At 38.8% G+C, this 17,438-nt stretch overlaps 1 protein-coding gene across 2 annotated transcripts in view; it reads right to left on the bottom strand.

The window, feature by feature from the left end:
• The window catches only part of inppl1a (inositol polyphosphate phosphatase-like 1a), a 180,404-nt gene that overhangs the window by 9,896 nt on the left and 153,070 nt on the right, over positions 1–17,438 (bottom strand). Inside the window, exons 21-25 of one of the 2 annotated variants that reach the window (XM_051926535.1) lie at positions 16,106–16,194; positions 11,493–11,580; positions 10,905–11,060; positions 10,414–10,498; positions 5,080–5,211 (exon numbers count right to left, since the gene is read on the bottom strand). In XM_051926535.1, coding sequence (XP_051782495.1) covers positions 5,080–5,211; positions 10,414–10,498; positions 10,905–11,060; positions 11,493–11,580; positions 16,106–16,194 — 550 coding nt within the window. The remainder of the gene's footprint in view (positions 1–5,079; positions 5,212–10,413; positions 10,499–10,904; positions 11,061–11,492; positions 11,581–16,105; positions 16,195–17,438) is intronic. The other variant, XM_051926536.1, reaches the window with a different exon arrangement.

Below are 17,438 nucleotides of genomic sequence, written 5' to 3'. Positions count from 1 at the left end.
TTAAAGCACACATTGCCTAAAACGAACAGTCACTTTGTTCTTATAAAAAAAGTCAAAATAAATAACTTGCACTTTTGGAAACAAAATAAATTATTTTCAATGTTTTTCTTATTAAAAGTAGAAAATAAGCAGTATCTCTTCTAAATAAAATAACTCATATATCCTGTAAATAATATTTTAAACAGTGCATTTCTTGCATCTTCTGTAAACAAATATTTTAATGTTGTAATGAAAATAGAACTCTCTAAACACTGTTGCATGAGGTGATCTTAGCGATCTTGTCATGTCACTATATGAACATGAATTTACTGTAAGTTCTTACTAAGAAACACGAGCATGTTAACCTTTTCAGGTTTCAGGCAGGACCTGAGGCATGTAACAATGTTTCCGCCCGAACTGAAAACCCGCTGTGATGGGGAGCTAGTAGCTGGTACGCAGAGATACTTTTTTGCCACCTTACTTAGAGTGGGAAAGTGTAGGTAGATAGGTAGAGGTAGATAGATAGATAGATAGGTAGAGGTAGATAGATAGATAGATAGGTAGAGGTAGATAGATAGATAGATAGGTAGAGGTAGATAGATAGATAGAGAGGTAGATAGATAGATAGATAGATAGATAGATAGATAGATAGATAGATAGATAGAGAGATAGAGAGATAGAGAGATAGATAGAGAGATAGAGAGATAGAGAGATAGATAGATAGATAGATAGATAGATAGATAGATAGATAGATAGATAGATAGATAGATAGATAGATAGATAGATAGATAGATAGATAGATAGATAGATAGATAGATAGATAGATAGATAGATAGATAGATAGATAGATAGATAGATAGATAGATAGATAGATAGATAGATAGATAGATAGATAGATAGATAGATAGATAGATAGATAGATAGATAGATAGGATACTTTATTAATCCCAGGGGGAAATTGGGGGACACCAAATAGCTGCTCATCTCTGCTTCTAGCGATTGCTGAAGTGACAGAGTGGGTGTAGCTGAACTTGCTGAAGGTGTTGCCTCACTCACTTTAAAAAAGCTTCCTAATGACCTCTTTTGCTTTTATGCTATTATATTTAATTAAGCTGACGTGTACTTACCAATTGCAAGGTGTAGGCGGTGTCCAAAACACTGCTGCCGTAACCATCCATTAAGCGCAGCAGCTTTGACAACATTAGCACCGTTGTCTGTCGTAATGGCTGAAAGTTTTTCTTCCGCGAGGTCCCATTCAGAAAGCATATCTTTCAGACCTTGCGCAATCATATCTGCCGTGTGATTGGCTGGAAAATATGCCGTCTCAAGGCATCTCTGGCGCAGCTTTCAATCGTCGTCAATGTAGTGCAAAGTAAGGCTCAAGAATGGGTCCATCGTCCTACTTGACCAGAGATCACATGTGGCTGCAAAGTTTTGAACATTTTTCAGTTCAGCAGCTACATTTTTACAACATGTCTTGTACATGTCTGGCAGCGCAGTTTTAGAAAAATGTGATCGCGATGGCACAGTGTATCTTCTGTCGAGAGTTTTAACGAGGTGTTTAAACCCGCTTCGCTCCACTGTAGCCAAGGGAGTCATATCCTTTGCGATGTAATAACAAATAGCGTCAGTTATTTCTTTCCATCTTCTTGAACTCTTCTCATACTGTGTGGCATTTGTGAACGCTTGTGTTATCGACATCTGCTTTGCGGAGGCACTTGTTGCTGGGCGCTTGTCAGTCTCTTTTTGTTTATCTTGAGCCATGCACTGTTCATATTCAGTAACGTGATTGTGCTTCAAGTGTTGAAACAAATTGGTGGTGTTACCTTTGGGCATCGAAACTGTTTTTCTACAGTGTCTACATCTGACTTCATTTTGTTCGATGTCATCCTTATTGAAGCCAAAATGTGCCCAAATGACGGAGACTGCGTTTTTCTTTGGTACAAGCTGCTCTTGTTGCTCAGTTGTGTCAGTGTTTAAGCTCTCCATGCTCGACACGTCGGCGGAATAACTTAACGTAACGGAGCGGGTTCACGTGACTCCACACGCGGTAGTGTTTTTAAAGGGAAAGTAATCGAACTAATCGACCTGGAAAAATTTGATCGATTATAGGTTCTGAATGTCGATTTCGATTACTTTTCGATTAATCGCCCAGCCCTAGTAAAGAGTAATACAAGTTCATTAAATAATCTAACCTATCCCATCACTCACACTAACAATTCTATTCTCTTTTTAATCATGCTACTTAGGTATATGTATATAATAAAAACAAAACTGCATAATATAGGAGACAAAATTGTCTTTGAAAATAAAAGTTAAACTTCGCAGTATGAAGCGAGTGTCACATGACACTTCTTCACACTCACACTCTTTCTTTGATTTAACTTGGTAAGTCTCCTTTAATCCAGTTTGACACTCTGCCAGGGTACAACTCAGCTTTCCAGCATTCTTTTCTTTTCATTTATGCAATGTAAGTATTGTATAATATTACATCCAGGATTCAAATATCAGCACAGAATTGTTCCCATTTTATTACAAAATAAAGACTTTGAGAAGGTAAACTCGTATTTAGAGTGCTTATTCTGGCTGGGGAAGTTTTGTTGCTTTTTCAGATGCTGATCACTCTCATTAGATGACTATGATATGGCTTAATGGCCAAAACTTGGAATACAGGCTCTTAATTACATATCACCTTCACACCCATATGACTACCACACTGGGCCCGTCTATACAAATGTACTGTTGCAATACCATCCAAAAACAGGACACAAAAATAAAACAGGGATGTAAAAGGAGGTGGACAGCATGAATTTGCAGACCTACAGTGCAACAGATGCCATCTTGTATTTTTGTACCTCTTCACATTGCCACTGTCTCGCCATAGACACTCAGTACAGGTTTGATTTTGCAAACCTGAGGCAGTGTGGTTACCGCTGCTGCCGGACACATTCAGCATTGTGAAATTGAAAACTTCACCTAGTTGTTGTTCCTCCCTGTGTCTGTGGGAGTTCTCCAAGTAATCTGATCTCATATATGATGTGCATTTGAGGTTGTCTGGCAATTTGAAATTCGCCTTGTGTGGATGTGCATTTGAATGGTTATGGAGCGTGACTGGCTCTAATAAAGTGATCAGAGGTGCATGCATGTGCAGAAAGACTCACCTAAATATATTCAATATATTTAAATACATAAAACTTGCCTTTTTGAGTACACTATCTTTTCAAAAGCAGTGAACATAGCACCGGGGTTTGAGTAAATCTTTTATTTGTCAAACTTGACATTAACACATTTCTGAAAACTGGAAAAAGGTACACAATTTCCTATCACTTGTGCTTGTGTTTTTAAATCTGACATTAACTATAAATCTAAAGTGTCAGTGAAAGGCACTGGTAACATTTGATTTGATTTTAAATTCATTACATTGCTGACTGCATATTATGGTTATATTCTCTAAATCTCTATAATCTTTGATTCAGTAATTTACTGTCAGTACAGCCTAATGGCCGTCACAATTTCAGGCAGACGAAGTTCAAGTGTAATTCCTTGACTTTCCATTTAAAATAAAACAAAGCACCAGAGTTCTGTACTCTTTCAGACAGCTCTAAACAAACGGGTGGTTCATTATGGTGTACTTACACCAGGCATGTTTGTTCTCTACTGTGCCAGAGCGTGACTACCCCCAATCCCTACTCCCTCGCTGGCCTGCACTCAAACTATGCTTAATGTTCAGGGCCCAGGCACGCTTTTGTCATGACCATGTGACTTTGTGTAAAGCCAAAACAAGATCTGAACACGGAGTGACAGCATACATGTCAAAATTATTTTATTTATTTATTTACATTTTTTTTTTTTTTTGAGTCATGTAGGGCAGGATAACGTGTTACCCTCTTACAGATTTATTAAGTGTGTAGCGCAGTGTTTTGCTGTTAATTGTGCTGCACATACAAGGAAGATTTTTACAGGGACAAATGATGTTAAGGGAAGAATTTGCAGCTTTTCATGCCAACTACAATTCACGTCTATCTGTAAGGTAAGGATAAAACCCTGTTTTAACTCAAAAGATATTGAATGAAATAAGAATTGCACTATTTGACTTGTCGCATCATTGACGACATATCTGTTATCCATGCTCGGGCACATTTAGAGATCACACTTTTTTCCTGAATCCTACTGAACCGTCCCGGGCGCATCTCTTCCAAGCGGGCCAGGGCATGGTATGGATGGCCTGGCATAAAGTGATCACACTAGTCAAACCAACTAGACTTTGAGAGGGTTACATGTGGACAAATGTGCTCAGGCACAGAATGAATTGACAGTGTGAGTACACCCTTAAAGAGTAAATGAAACATCCTGCAAAGTGTTGCATTTGACAGTTCACAAGATGAATATAAAATATGCAGTATGCCTGAAAATGTTTGTGATTATACTGTAATTCAATACACTTGCATGCTCAGATGATCTTCAGGACACCTGTCAGAAAGATGTATGTACTTACTTTCAAAAACAAACTAAAACAGACAAAGTAATTGTTAATTATTCTAATAAAGTAGCAGGCCATTTAGGGAATATGACCAAATGATACTGCCTCAAGGAGGTCCAATCACACATTTCATTGCCCTGTGTGACAGGACTATCTGATGCCATTTTCTAACCAGACAAGCCTGATGCCACATCGGCTATCACCCATTAACACATATTATAGGACAACACTGTTCCTTGGCCAGCCATGGAGGAGCAGTCAAGCAATTCTTGGATGCACATGCCACAGAACACCAATTGGAACAAGTCACAGTGTAATAATGCAAAGGGCAAATACTGCACAAATATCACCATGCAAAGCCATTACACAGTACTAGATTCTTTTTAAAAGTACTTTGTTGGCATGCAACAGGTTCACTGTACCAACTTATTTACAAAAGTGCAATGAAGTACTGTGATGCAGAAGCCACTTGCCAATGCAATCACTAAATACCTTCCTGACCTTGTTGTGCAAAATAATGAAATAACAAAACTAGACGCGATGGGAAATGTAAGCATTTTTGTAGCTAGAATCTCACAAGTGTACAGTGTATTGCATTCGGCACTGCATTAAGCACTCACCGTACTTGAGTATTTTCCTCCTTTGGTGTGCAAGGCAGTGCAAAGTTGGGTCTCCCTGCGACTGGATTTCTGTCGCTTTCCTCAAACACTTTTCCTAAGGATTCACCTTGTACTGATTTTCGGGTTGTAGGTCTAACATGAAATGAAATGGTAAGATTAAGTCTTCGAATACTGAAAAAATGGTAATGACAGAAAAAAGCTTAAATGTTAAGTTACTTTCTTAAGTAAAATCAGAAAATGTACAGGATTAAACAGAAATTGTTATGCTTGAAATAATAATCACCTCTATTTATAAAAGGTAAACCAAATCAGTCTTCAAATTGAAACAAATGTGTGTGCTCCACGGAGCAACAGTATGAAGTTGCATAACGTTAACTGTGTGTTAAAACTGTTCAGATGAGTGCCACTGTGACCACCGATACATTTACAGAGTTAACAAACTGGTGGGTTTACTCACCCTGTAAAGCGGTTTTGTGAGGCTTGGATGAACCTCCCATAATTTACATTTTCTTGTACTCAGACCGATGTGGAACATTAGCATGTCTTTAGATTTTATGTGGTTTGGTTCTTTCACCTTCTACAGTCTAGCTCTCAGCTATATGTCATCATAATAGATAGATCTTTATTGTCATTGTCACTTTTACAAAGGAACAACGAAATTGAAGGTGCAGTCGACTCAGTGTGAGGAATAAGAGTTAAAAAGACAAAAAGACAAGAAGAGAGAAAATAATAACAAACCGAATAGTAATAAATATAGAAATTGCACTTGTTGACTTAAGGTCTATATTGCACATTGGTAGAATGATATGGAGCAGTTTTATTCCGAGTTCAGGGCCATGATTGCTTTCGGGTAGAAGCTGTTTTTAAGGCGGTTTGTCCTGGTTTTCATTGCTCTGTATCTGTTGCCCGATGGCAAAAGCTGGAAGAGGCAATGACCGGGATGTGATGAATCCTGTGAAATGTCTATTGCTTTTTTGTGGCATCAGGAGGTGTAGATTTGTTCCAGAGTGGGGAGGGTACAACCAATTGTTCTCTCCGCTGCCCTGACGACCCTGTGGAGCGCTTTCTTTTGAGGTAGTGCAGCTGCCGTACCACACACACAGTCCATACGTGAGCACACTCTCGATGGAACAGTGATAAAAAGCAAGGAGCAGATTTTTTGGGAGATTGTATTTTCTGAGAATTCTCAGAAAGAACCGTCTCTGCTGCGCCTTCTTCAGCAGCTCCTTGGTGTTGGCGCTCCAGGTCAGGTCATCCTCCAGCTCAATACCCAGAAACCTGAAAACCCTCTCCACACAGGCACCGCCAATGATGAGTGGCTGGATGTCAGTTTTGTTTTTCCTAAAATCAATAACAAGCTCCTTCATTTTTTTGGTGTTGAGGAGCAGGTTATTGACTGTGCACCAACATGACAGTCGCTCCACCTCGTCCCTGTATGCCAGCTCACCCTCCTTGCCCGAGATGAGTCCAACCACCATCGTGTCATCCGTGAACTTTATAATCTTGTTGCTATGGTGAGTGGGGACACAGTCATATGTGTAGAGGGTGTAGAGGAGCGGGCTGAGCACACAACCCTGCGGCGTCCCGGTGTTGAGGCTGGGAGCAGTGGATGTGTGGAGACTCAGCCTGACCCTCTGGGAGCGACCAGACAGGAAGTCGAGTATCCAACTGCAGGTGAGTGATGGAAGTCCCACATCTGCCAGTTTGGACACCAGTCGTTGTGGGAGGATGGTGTTAAATGCTGAGCTGAAGTCTACAAAGAGCAGTCTGACGTAAGTACCCTGCTGCTCCAGGTGGGTCAAGGCAGCATGAAGGGCTGTGGCCACAGCATCCTCCATGGATCTCTTTGCTTTGTAAGCAAATTGAAATGGGTCCAGGCCTGCTGGCAGGCAGGCGATGATATGACTCCACACCAGTTTCTCAAAGCACTTCATGATGACAGATGTGAGTGCCACTGGGCGGAAATCATTCAGACTGTTCGTGATGGATTTTTTCGGCAGCGGAACAATGATTGAGGACTTGAGGCAGGATGGGACAGTGGCCTGGGACAGGGACTGGTTGAAAATCCTAGTGAAGATTCCGGCCAGTTGATCTACACAGTCTTTCAGCACCCGTCCAGCCACACCATCGGGTCCTGCAGCCTTCCTCGGGTTCACCTTCCTCATCACCCGCCTCACCTCACACTCTTCCACTGTGAGTATATTGCTGTTGTGAAGAGGCTGCTGTGATGGAGCTGCTGTTGGTGTCGCCTCAAAGCGGGCAAAGATGATGTTCAGCTCCTCTGCCTGAGAAGCGTCTCCCTCAGCGGCCAAGGAGTTGCTGGATTTGTAGCCGGTAATGTGCTGGACACCCTGCCACACCTGCCTGGTGTTGTTGCTCCTCAGATGGTCTTCTATCCTCCTTCTGTATGCTGCCTTGGCCTCTCGGATGCCTCTCTTCAGGTTCGCTCTGGCTACACTGTAAAGAGCCCCATCCCCAGACCTGAAAGCAGTATTCCTAGCTTTCAGCAGACTCTGGATATCCCTATTCATCGAGGGCTTCCTGTTTGGATAAATCCTTATGCGTCTGTCCCTGTCTGTGCAGAACCTGATGTAATCCAGGACTGCCGTAGTGTGGTTCTCCAAGTCTTGGTGATAGAAAACCTCCCAATCGGTTCTCTGGAAGCAGTCCTGCAACTGTTGGGAGGCCTCCTCGGGCCATATGGTAACAGTCCTGGTCATAGTGGGAGCTTGTTTCCTGAGGGGAGTATATGCAGGGATTAGAAGCAGGGATGTGTGATCAGACTGGCCAAGGTGTGCTAGGGGTTTAGCCCTATAGGCCTGTCTGATGTTTGTGTACAACTTGTCCAGTGTTTTTACTCCCCTGGTTGCACACTTTATGTGTTGATGAAATTTGGGGAGAACTGCTTTCAGATCTGCATGATTAAAGTCCCCAGAAATGATGTGAACAGCCTCAGGATACTTGCTCTGTTTACTGCTGATGGTGTCATGCAAAAGCCCCAGAGCCGAGTTAGCATTAGCATCTGGTGCTATGTACACAGCAGTTAGCAGTATAGCATTTAATTCACGGGGGAGGTATATGGGTCTGCATTTAATTGTCATAAACTCCATGTCTGGAGAGCAGTGTCTGGTGACTATGGTGGAATTTGTGCACCAGCTATTGTTCACATAAATGCACAGCCCCCCTCCTCTCTTCTTACCGGAGTGCTCTGTCCTGTCTTGCCGGTGTGCTGTGTGGCCTGCTATCTCGATCACCGTGTCAGGTATGGGTGGATTAAGCCACGTCTCCGTGATCAGCAGGATGCAGCAGTCCCCGATGATCTTTTCTGTTGCAATCCACAGCTGCCACTCATCCAGTTTGTTTGCCAGAGACCTCACATTTGAGGAGAAAATGCTTGGAAGCGGTGGTTTGTGTGGCTGCTTCCTTAGCCTCACTAGCACGCCGCCTCAGCACCCCCTCTTTTGTTTACGTTTGTTGTGCCGCTGCCGGCTCCTCGAAGCTGGGATTGTAATCCACGGAGAGCCCGGTGTTCATGTGATGTCGTCCGGAATGTTGTGGACACTGAGAAACTCAGATGTCGAGCAACTCTCGCTCCGTAAGCCGATAGATAAAATATCCTGCTGGCTATACGTGTATTTATCCAGGCAGGGTGGAAAAAACAAAATCTGAGTTGGAGAGCACACAGCCGCAGCGTCTAAGCACGCCGCAATTGCAATTTATTAGCCTTATATTGGGCAACTACTTAATAACTACTTGTGTCAGAAAAATCAACTTACGAAGTGGATACCGTGGTGCAAAGACTGATGTAAAGTTCACCCAGGTAGAACTTGCACACAGGAACAGATCAGTACATTTAAGTTGCCTTTCTTACAAGATTCGGGCTGAACCACACTTTAGTCACATAGCACATTCAAGTTTATTCTAGGGTGGGCGGCAAATGCTTGTAGCTTTAGCTAGGACTGTTTCTGGAACGAAGAACTGTACCCTACATTAGCTATACTGGCTTACACATGTCTACAGAGAGATCCATTTTATTTTATAAATAATTTATTTGGACTAGAGTTAAGTGTGTCTAGGATAACACCTTTGGAAGAAGAAAGTGCCTACCCACTTAATGCTTTGGGTACAAGTGCTAATGCCTCACAGCTCCGGGGCCTGTGTTCACCTCAATGGCACTTGGCATCTTCCCCAGTCTATATGTGTTTTCTGTGGGTACTTTTCTGGGTACTCAACAAAAAAAAAAAAAAAAAAGCAATGAAGAATGACTGGTGACTCTAAACTAGGTCAGCAGTGTGTGAGTTTGTATCAATGTCCCCTGGTATGTCAAGAAGAGACGAGTCCAGCCTTGGTACTGATCCTGCTGAAACAAACTGTGGTAACCTGTAATGGAGCAAGCAGGTTCAGAATATGGACTGGCAGATGTGTTTCAAAAATAAATTCCCTGTTGCAATGGGAACAAAAAGCTGCCCAGCTAATTAAGCTTGTTTGATGAAAGATGAAATTCTATGAGTTTTAGGTAGAAGATTAGGGTACATTTTCTCAATGATTTTCTCCAAGACAAAACATATATATAGTGGACATTTTAGTTCTTGTTCACTCAATCAAAGATGAAATTAACAGGCACCAAGTTAATCATGTTTATCAGATGCAGTTGTCATTGGAATAAAGTCTTCACAGTATCAACGATATACACTACAGGAGTTGTAGTTTCCAAGAGGTTTTTTTTTTTTATTTTTTTTATATAAATCTTTTTGTCAGGAATAAGCTGCTTTTCCCCCATTTTAGAAGAATATTGAATAATTAAAAATAACAATTAGCACACTTAAAAGAACTACATTAAGACTTATGTCTAAAAATCCAATTATAAACTTAAATGTAATGATATGCTGTATTTGTAAAGCTATTGTTCCTAATCAGCACTAGACCACCGAAAAAGGATTTTGGAATATATCACTCAAGACAATCCACACACACACGAGGTGTTTCAGATCTCCGGTTGGCTACCTGAAAGTCAAAATGTGCCCAATGATGTCAGGGTCAGTATCAGCTGGCAAGAAACACAAATTGCTAATATATCTACTATGTTTTGTGATATGGAATAATGGAAGAGTCCAACAGTGGGCTTTCATTTCTAAGCAGGGATTTCCAACTCAAAGAATAATTAAGAATTCCAGGTAGTGTGGACAAGTTGCTAAGGCTTTAGTATGAAAACCATGTGGCTGACAATTCAATGCCCAGCACTCACCTTTAGTACTGTGTGTCCTGGTGAAAAATAAAATCACTTCATTTGATAGTCTTCCTACTACAAAAATGTGAAATTTCACAATAGCTTACTTCACATAGTCATGAGAGCTTCGAGAACAGCTTGGGTGCTTTCCTTTCAGTCCTCCAGTCTCATCCTTATCGATGCTAATCCATTCTGAGAAACACAAATGGAACTCATAAGTCATTGTATTAGGACAGATATAATGTTATAGTACCCAGGCTTCCTCTTACTTAATACTAACTATAAACATAAGTAATTTATAATCTACAAATAATGCATTGACAAAAGTACCCTAACATAAATGTGTGACTAAATTATACTACCATATCATGTGTTACACCTTCTAAATTGCTTGAGCAAACATTTAACTAAACTGATGAGAAGTCAAAAGTTATTGAAATGTGCTGCCTAAATCACACATCATTTACTAGTTAAGATTTCAAAAGGTCAATTTCCAAAAAGTCTAAGACAGCTAGTATTATAAGAGTAAATGTGGTTTTCAAGGAGTACAATCTTGCAAAATTAGCTTTACTCAAAATGAAACCACTTCTCAACTTACCATAGAGTCTCTCACGTGTGCCCATTCTCTCAGACGGCACTCGTACACGCATAGAACCTCGAATATTGCCAGTTTCTTCACCACGATGTGACAGATAGGTATGGAACTGTTGTGCAGTACTACCAATCATGGATTTAAGAGCAAGTACACACTCCCCTTGAATTAAGACAAATCAATCATCATTAGTAACACATTATGCAAGGTCTGAACACTGAAAAACAGTAAAAGTATGGTTTATCCTCAAAGACGACAAATAAAAGATACCGCTTCAAATTCTTAAATATTTTTAATAATAATTTTTTAAGGAAGCACATCAAAATATCAGATGTGTGTATGTTATTTCTTCTAATGCACAAATTAAAATATACAAATCACTTTTGTTTCTAAACATATGGATAAATCAGATAACCAACTTTTATATCCATTGCCTGATCCTATTACATGATATTAGACGTGCACTTTGGTGTACCTGTAAGTGTTAAATCAGGGAACAGATTTTGTACTAGCTATATTCAGATCTAACATGACTAGAATGTCTAAAATATGACAAACACAACAATCTAAAATTTTCATACTATTAACACTTACCATAGGACTCGTAGCCATCGACTGATTTAACAGTAAGAAGCAAGTGCTGATCTTGAAGATACTCAATATCTGACAAAATTGGCTTTAGCTGAAAACAAAGTACAAAAATGAATAAAAATAACTGAATACAGAACTATACAGTTCATGTGCTCACCATTAATAATACAAAAAGCATATTATATTAATTGATTAACCATGATTATATTCAAATTAGTAAGTAAATAAGTTATTTCATATTCAAAGAGCAGAACATTCAGAGTATTTTTAGGTGTCAATGCAATAAATCCCTCCATTTCAATTCTTTTATCCATGCACCTTCTGATGTCACTTGCACTTGGGTGAAAAATAGCGCTTTAAGCAGTTTGTTAAATAAGACTCATAATAGTTAATTGTTGTGAATATTATTATTATTGTAGGATTATTTAGATAAGATGCATCTTTTAAATGAATAAAACTGCACAGGCAAGACTGTATTATACAGTTAGTTTATACAGAAAAGCTAGCATTATTTTTGATTGTGTGTATTTAAACAGCAGTTTAACAGGCCAGTGCCTGTTTGGACAGAGGGTAGGGTCAGCAAACACATGATGATGACTCACAGAATGACAATGTGATTTTTCAAGAAATACAGAGAAGATATTGAGATGTATGCAAATAAATTGAAAAATAATGGGAGATTTGTAAATGCAAAAGCAAACGCTAAGATAGTTTAGTAATGGACTGTACAAGTTTAACCAACCAGTGAGTGCATCCTTTTTAGGAAGATGTGAAATAACTGCTTGGGATCTTTTAGTCAACATGCTGTTGTATTCAGCTAAAAGCAGCTTAACCGACAAGTAACAAGACCATTAGAAATTACCAGCTGTCCAAATTTGGCTGATGCACCTATTGCTAATTCTTGCACTCTATAAATGAGAGGATTTGGAAGTGTATCTTCAACATCTTTGTCAGGCTGACCACCTGCAAAAGCATCTAAACTAGCCTAACAGGAAGACAAAAGTGCAATGTCTTACACTTTAAAGGAACACCTTAGCTTGATCAAGAAGATAAATATTGCAACAGCTAAAATGCCAAACAAACCATCAGACGCAAAGCTTACTGCATGGACTTGGACTTGAATCATTCAGAATTTAGGTTTTCTTCTTTGTTTTAACTTCTAGCGCTTGATATGCCTGTTTTTATATATATATATATATATATATATATATATATATATATATATATATACACACACAGACAAACATAAGTTTAGATTGAACTAAAGTTTGAGATGGTGGTCTACAACAGGCCATGGAGATGGTGGTCTACAATTCTAACAAAAGCAAGCTGCTGGTCTTTGTTAGCATATATAGTGCAATCCTGATGGAGTAACAAGGAACAGTTCAGCCCTTGCATGGGGGGAGTTGGACTGAGAACACGATTGGTCTCAGCCATTTAGGCCTTATAGGGGTGGAAAACTGAAAACAAGATTGGTCGCAGCAGTGTCCAACCTGCCCTTGTTAAAGAATTTCAGAGGTAAATATTATGCAGTGTACATGAAAAAAAGGTTAGTAACGTATGAACATCAGTTAAGCATTTTCAGGATTAACTTGTTCACCTATACTAAAGAACTTTAGGAAACTGAAGTACCTTTCGTGGACACATTGTGATGATAAAACATTACTTGTTCTATTTCAGAGACCCAGGCAGCACTGTACCTCTGTAGCACTGCATGAGAGTTCAGTCTACTGTAGTTACTTCAGGGTCATTTATTAACGAATACTAAATTTTAAACTCAGATGAGCATATTGTCCAAAAAAGAACCTACCATGGATACAAACTCTCACCATGGACACTTTAATGTTGCAACATAACACCATATTTTTGGATTATGGGAAAAAAATCCTCCCATAACTTCAAAGAACATGCAATCTGTTTAGAAAACAACTCTTTACAGCTGGGAAGTGAGCCATAATCTTACTTTTGTGAGGCAGCAATGTTACCTGCTTCACTACCATAATACCCTTTCATAATCGGTTAACCTAGCAGTATGTTAACGGTTACCAAAGCAAAATGCAATATTTTAGTTGGAAACAACATCGTACAATAAATGGCATTCAAAGACAGGAATATATCATGATGAGAAGAACACTGTATACATGGTCTAGGATAACACAGAGCCATCCCCTTACTGAACACACTTAATACAGTGTGGGGTTGTTGTGGCCTGAGCCTAAACTAGTAGCATTGGGGGTAAACCACTAGCACATCCCTGACAGGGTGTCAATCCATCACAGGGTACGCCCCCAGACACTTCCACACCCATTTATAGATTACCAAACTACAGTTATCATTTGTCCTAACTTGCACGTCTTTTAAAAGTGTGAGGAAAGCAGGAGTTATACCTGGAGAAAAATGTGCAAACTTCACATGGCTAGTGTCTGAGCAAAGATTCAAACCCTGGACAGCAGAGCTGTGAGACAGCAACACCAGTCACTGCGCCATTACTCCTTAAGCCTGAAACTGAATCTTGAAAATTAATTAGGGGAAGGTTAACAATTAAAATGACACTGATGATTAATAAACAAACAGCAGAGAAGAAAAAAAAAATTTGTCTAACAAATAGTGGACTTCATATTTAAAATGTATGTATCAGAAAGTATTTTTGTACTTTCACAAATGGTCCTCCCAGAGAAGTAACTGTATAGTGATGTTTTGCGGCCATAGGACATAAATACGTAATATGATGGACTACTTACATGTAGTCTAAAATTTCTGTCCACTTCCATTAGACAGTGGAGCAATGACCAAGTACAGAAGTTGCTAATCCTACAACAGATCCAGAGGAAAACTTTTAAATCATGGGATGATTGCAGTCTTTGTAGTGTTTGCTGATTCTCCATCTGTTAGTGTGGTCTTTTTCTTAGATACTCTGGTTATTCTTCATCAGCCAAATAATCTACTTGTTAGGCCGATTAGCCACTCAAAAGTTACACAATATAAGCAAGTGTCAGTATGTGACATATAAGTATACACTTTTAACTCATCTGAAGAGCACTGACTTTTCCCTTGTTTGTAAATTTACAGTAATGGGGTGGATAGTTGCAAATAATCATTCTATTTAAGAAGTGCTTACATGGATTTGCTGGCTTTCTATAAACTCAAGAGACAAGCATCTTGAGGTAAAAACATGTATGCCTTCACTGTCTTGGATGATTTTATACCTCACATACTGTACATAGTTAACTGTATAAAGATTTAATTGTACTTGTAGCATAACATATCCAAATACAGTCACGTGCGGACTTATTTCGCTGTTTGAGACCAGCCATTTGGCCGTATGTTAGTCACAAAGTGTACAGGTCTTTGCAATTGAGGCTCTGTGGGTCTGATGTGGGTCACCAATAGGCATATGTTAAGTGCTGGTACAGAGTAACACAAACCGATCTTTGAGTTCCCATGGCTGAACAATAGGTCAGTTAAGGGAAGGTGGTGCAGGCCAAATGCATAAGAATTAGCCATGTGGAGCAGTGTCGATCAAAGCAAACCTTAAACTGCCCTCCAACAGTCAGAAAATAATAATACACAAAGATTGATTACTATTTACAAGGCTTTTTGATCTTTTTGATGGAAGAAAAAATTGCAAACCATTGGCACAGATTCAGGGGGAAAAAAAAAAGTGCCAGCTGGCTGAAGCACAACTTCAAAAAAAAATGCAGCATGGCGTGGCCAATCAGTGTCCCAAAGACTGGCACTCAGTGAATGCAATACATTTATTTATTTATTTATTTTAAACTTATTTCTATCTGTGATTGTAGTGAGCATTACCTTTTATATACATACTCTATGTATTAAACCTCTAAATACAAAAATTGCATTGCATAAAACAGTGGCAAGACAAGGAGTACATCCAATAATTTGATTTCCATTTTAATTCTTTAAAAGAAAGTCACAGGCACATGCTGACTTAGCACATGGCATGCATATGCAGACTCTCCCGCTTGGTCCAAGAATACTCCACTTCAGTTTAGTGACTATGTAAAGGACACGCGCATGTAAGCTGCTTGAAATACACACAAATTAGCAGGTGACAAAAACTGCAAAATCACATGCCAAACATCATATTTTTTTAAATTTCCTTGTTAAAGTGTTGCAGTGGACCCATAAAATGTTTATTTCTTAATTGGTTATTACACTTTACTTACAAAATAATAATAAAGGTTCAGAAAAAAATCCAATGGAAAATTAGCTTCAAGAAATCTTTGCAAAAATGTACTCTATTCTAGCTGGGGGATCAAAATGATACTGTAATGGAGCCAACTAAAGAAGCTATGGACCAAGTTAGTTCAGTAAAATATACCACCACTATAAGATCACCTGCAGCACCTGGTATGCCGAGGAATTAGGTTTGATACTATTGTTTAGATTCACAGATGATTTACAGGAACTTTATTTAAAATAGGATTCCTAACGCCCAAAACAATGCGTCAACATAAAATATAAATGATGGAGTAAATTATGTAAAAAAAGACAAAAATGCTAATATATATAGAATTTGTATGTAATCTTCAGTAATACTATTCTATTAGGACAGTTGTCTTTAGGTAGACTTCACAATATATGGTAAAACTCACCGTTGTCAACTGTTTAGATGACCAGCCCACCTTCAGGAAGTTTATGTTGTCACTGCTCTGAGTGTCATTCTCATAGCTCTTTTTAAATTCTGTAAAACAGAAGAAAAATAAATGACTATTCGCTTCAGTTGTATTAGCTGCCAATTTTATGCTTTTTGGAGAATACATTCTTTAAAATTATTCAGAAGAAACCGTTAAACTTGCACAATTTTTTATTTTGGTTGAATAATACATTATTCTTCTAATTAAGTTGATCCCACAAAGATATAAAATCCATTGATATTTATTAAGCAATATGGTACTCATCATAAAAGGAAGGACTGTTTTCTTGCATTCAATGATTTCATTGCCAATTTTTGTCTTGTCCTACTGAGGCACAGGAGAGCATTTTTACAGGAAAAACAGAATAAGATATAACTTCTTTATCCCCTAAAAAACCTACATTTTTTGAACTGAAAGTACATGTGGAATTTAGGAAAAACTCACAGAACTAGTGAATTAGTCTCACAATTATCAACACATTAATGGACTTTATACTCAAACTAGCCAAGCTACCTATCTAACAGAGAATAATTTAATCTCTTGCCCTACATGTAATTTTCCTCAGTATCTGCGTGTGTCTGAACCTCTCTTAAATGGCGTTCCCTCTCTCAATCATGTTCCTGTAAACCATACTTCTCAAGACTGTCATTATTTTCAAGGCAACTTTCTTAACTCCTAGACACTTTTATACATCCCGTCTTTAAAGACATTTCTCTTATTTGTGTATTTCACACTCACAATTCCTCTTTTGCTTGTGTCACCAAAGCCACACTGACCAATCAGATCACTCCGAGGGACTGGACACACACACACAAATTAATGTTTTATTGTATAGTAGATATACACTTAACACATATAGCATATGCACGTGTATACTATCCACTGCAATAAATGGTTGTCCGTGTGTTCATCCGGACGATGTGTCTTTGTCAATCCAAAACATGGCACATCACACACAATTTTAGTAATAAAATGCATTGTATTTATCATTCCAATAGATGGTGCACCGCTAATGTCAGTTTTTCCTCAAATTTAATCAACTGAAATGTAATGAATGACCTAAAGTGGTGAAAAGCTAAGCTGTAAACTGACAGAGATTTACATTTAAAGTTTAGGTTAGGAAAAAAGAAAAAAAGGAAATGTCAGAATATTACAAATGGGCCTTCTTCAGGGAACGACTAACAAGTTACAACCTAGTGATGCTTGGCAGCAATTAAAGTATATAAAGCATTGCAAGCTGAAGCAAACAATTTGCTCAGGTGTCTCAACTTATGTTGATTACTTAAAAACT

The sequence above is a fragment of the Erpetoichthys calabaricus genome, chromosome 4 (genome assembly GCF_900747795.2).
Source record: "Erpetoichthys calabaricus chromosome 4, fErpCal1.3, whole genome shotgun sequence".
Classification (NCBI taxonomy): Eukaryota; Metazoa; Chordata; class Cladistia; order Polypteriformes; family Polypteridae; genus Erpetoichthys; species Erpetoichthys calabaricus.
Note: the sequence above shows the minus strand (reverse complement) of the source record. Positions and strands in the feature narration are given on the sequence as shown.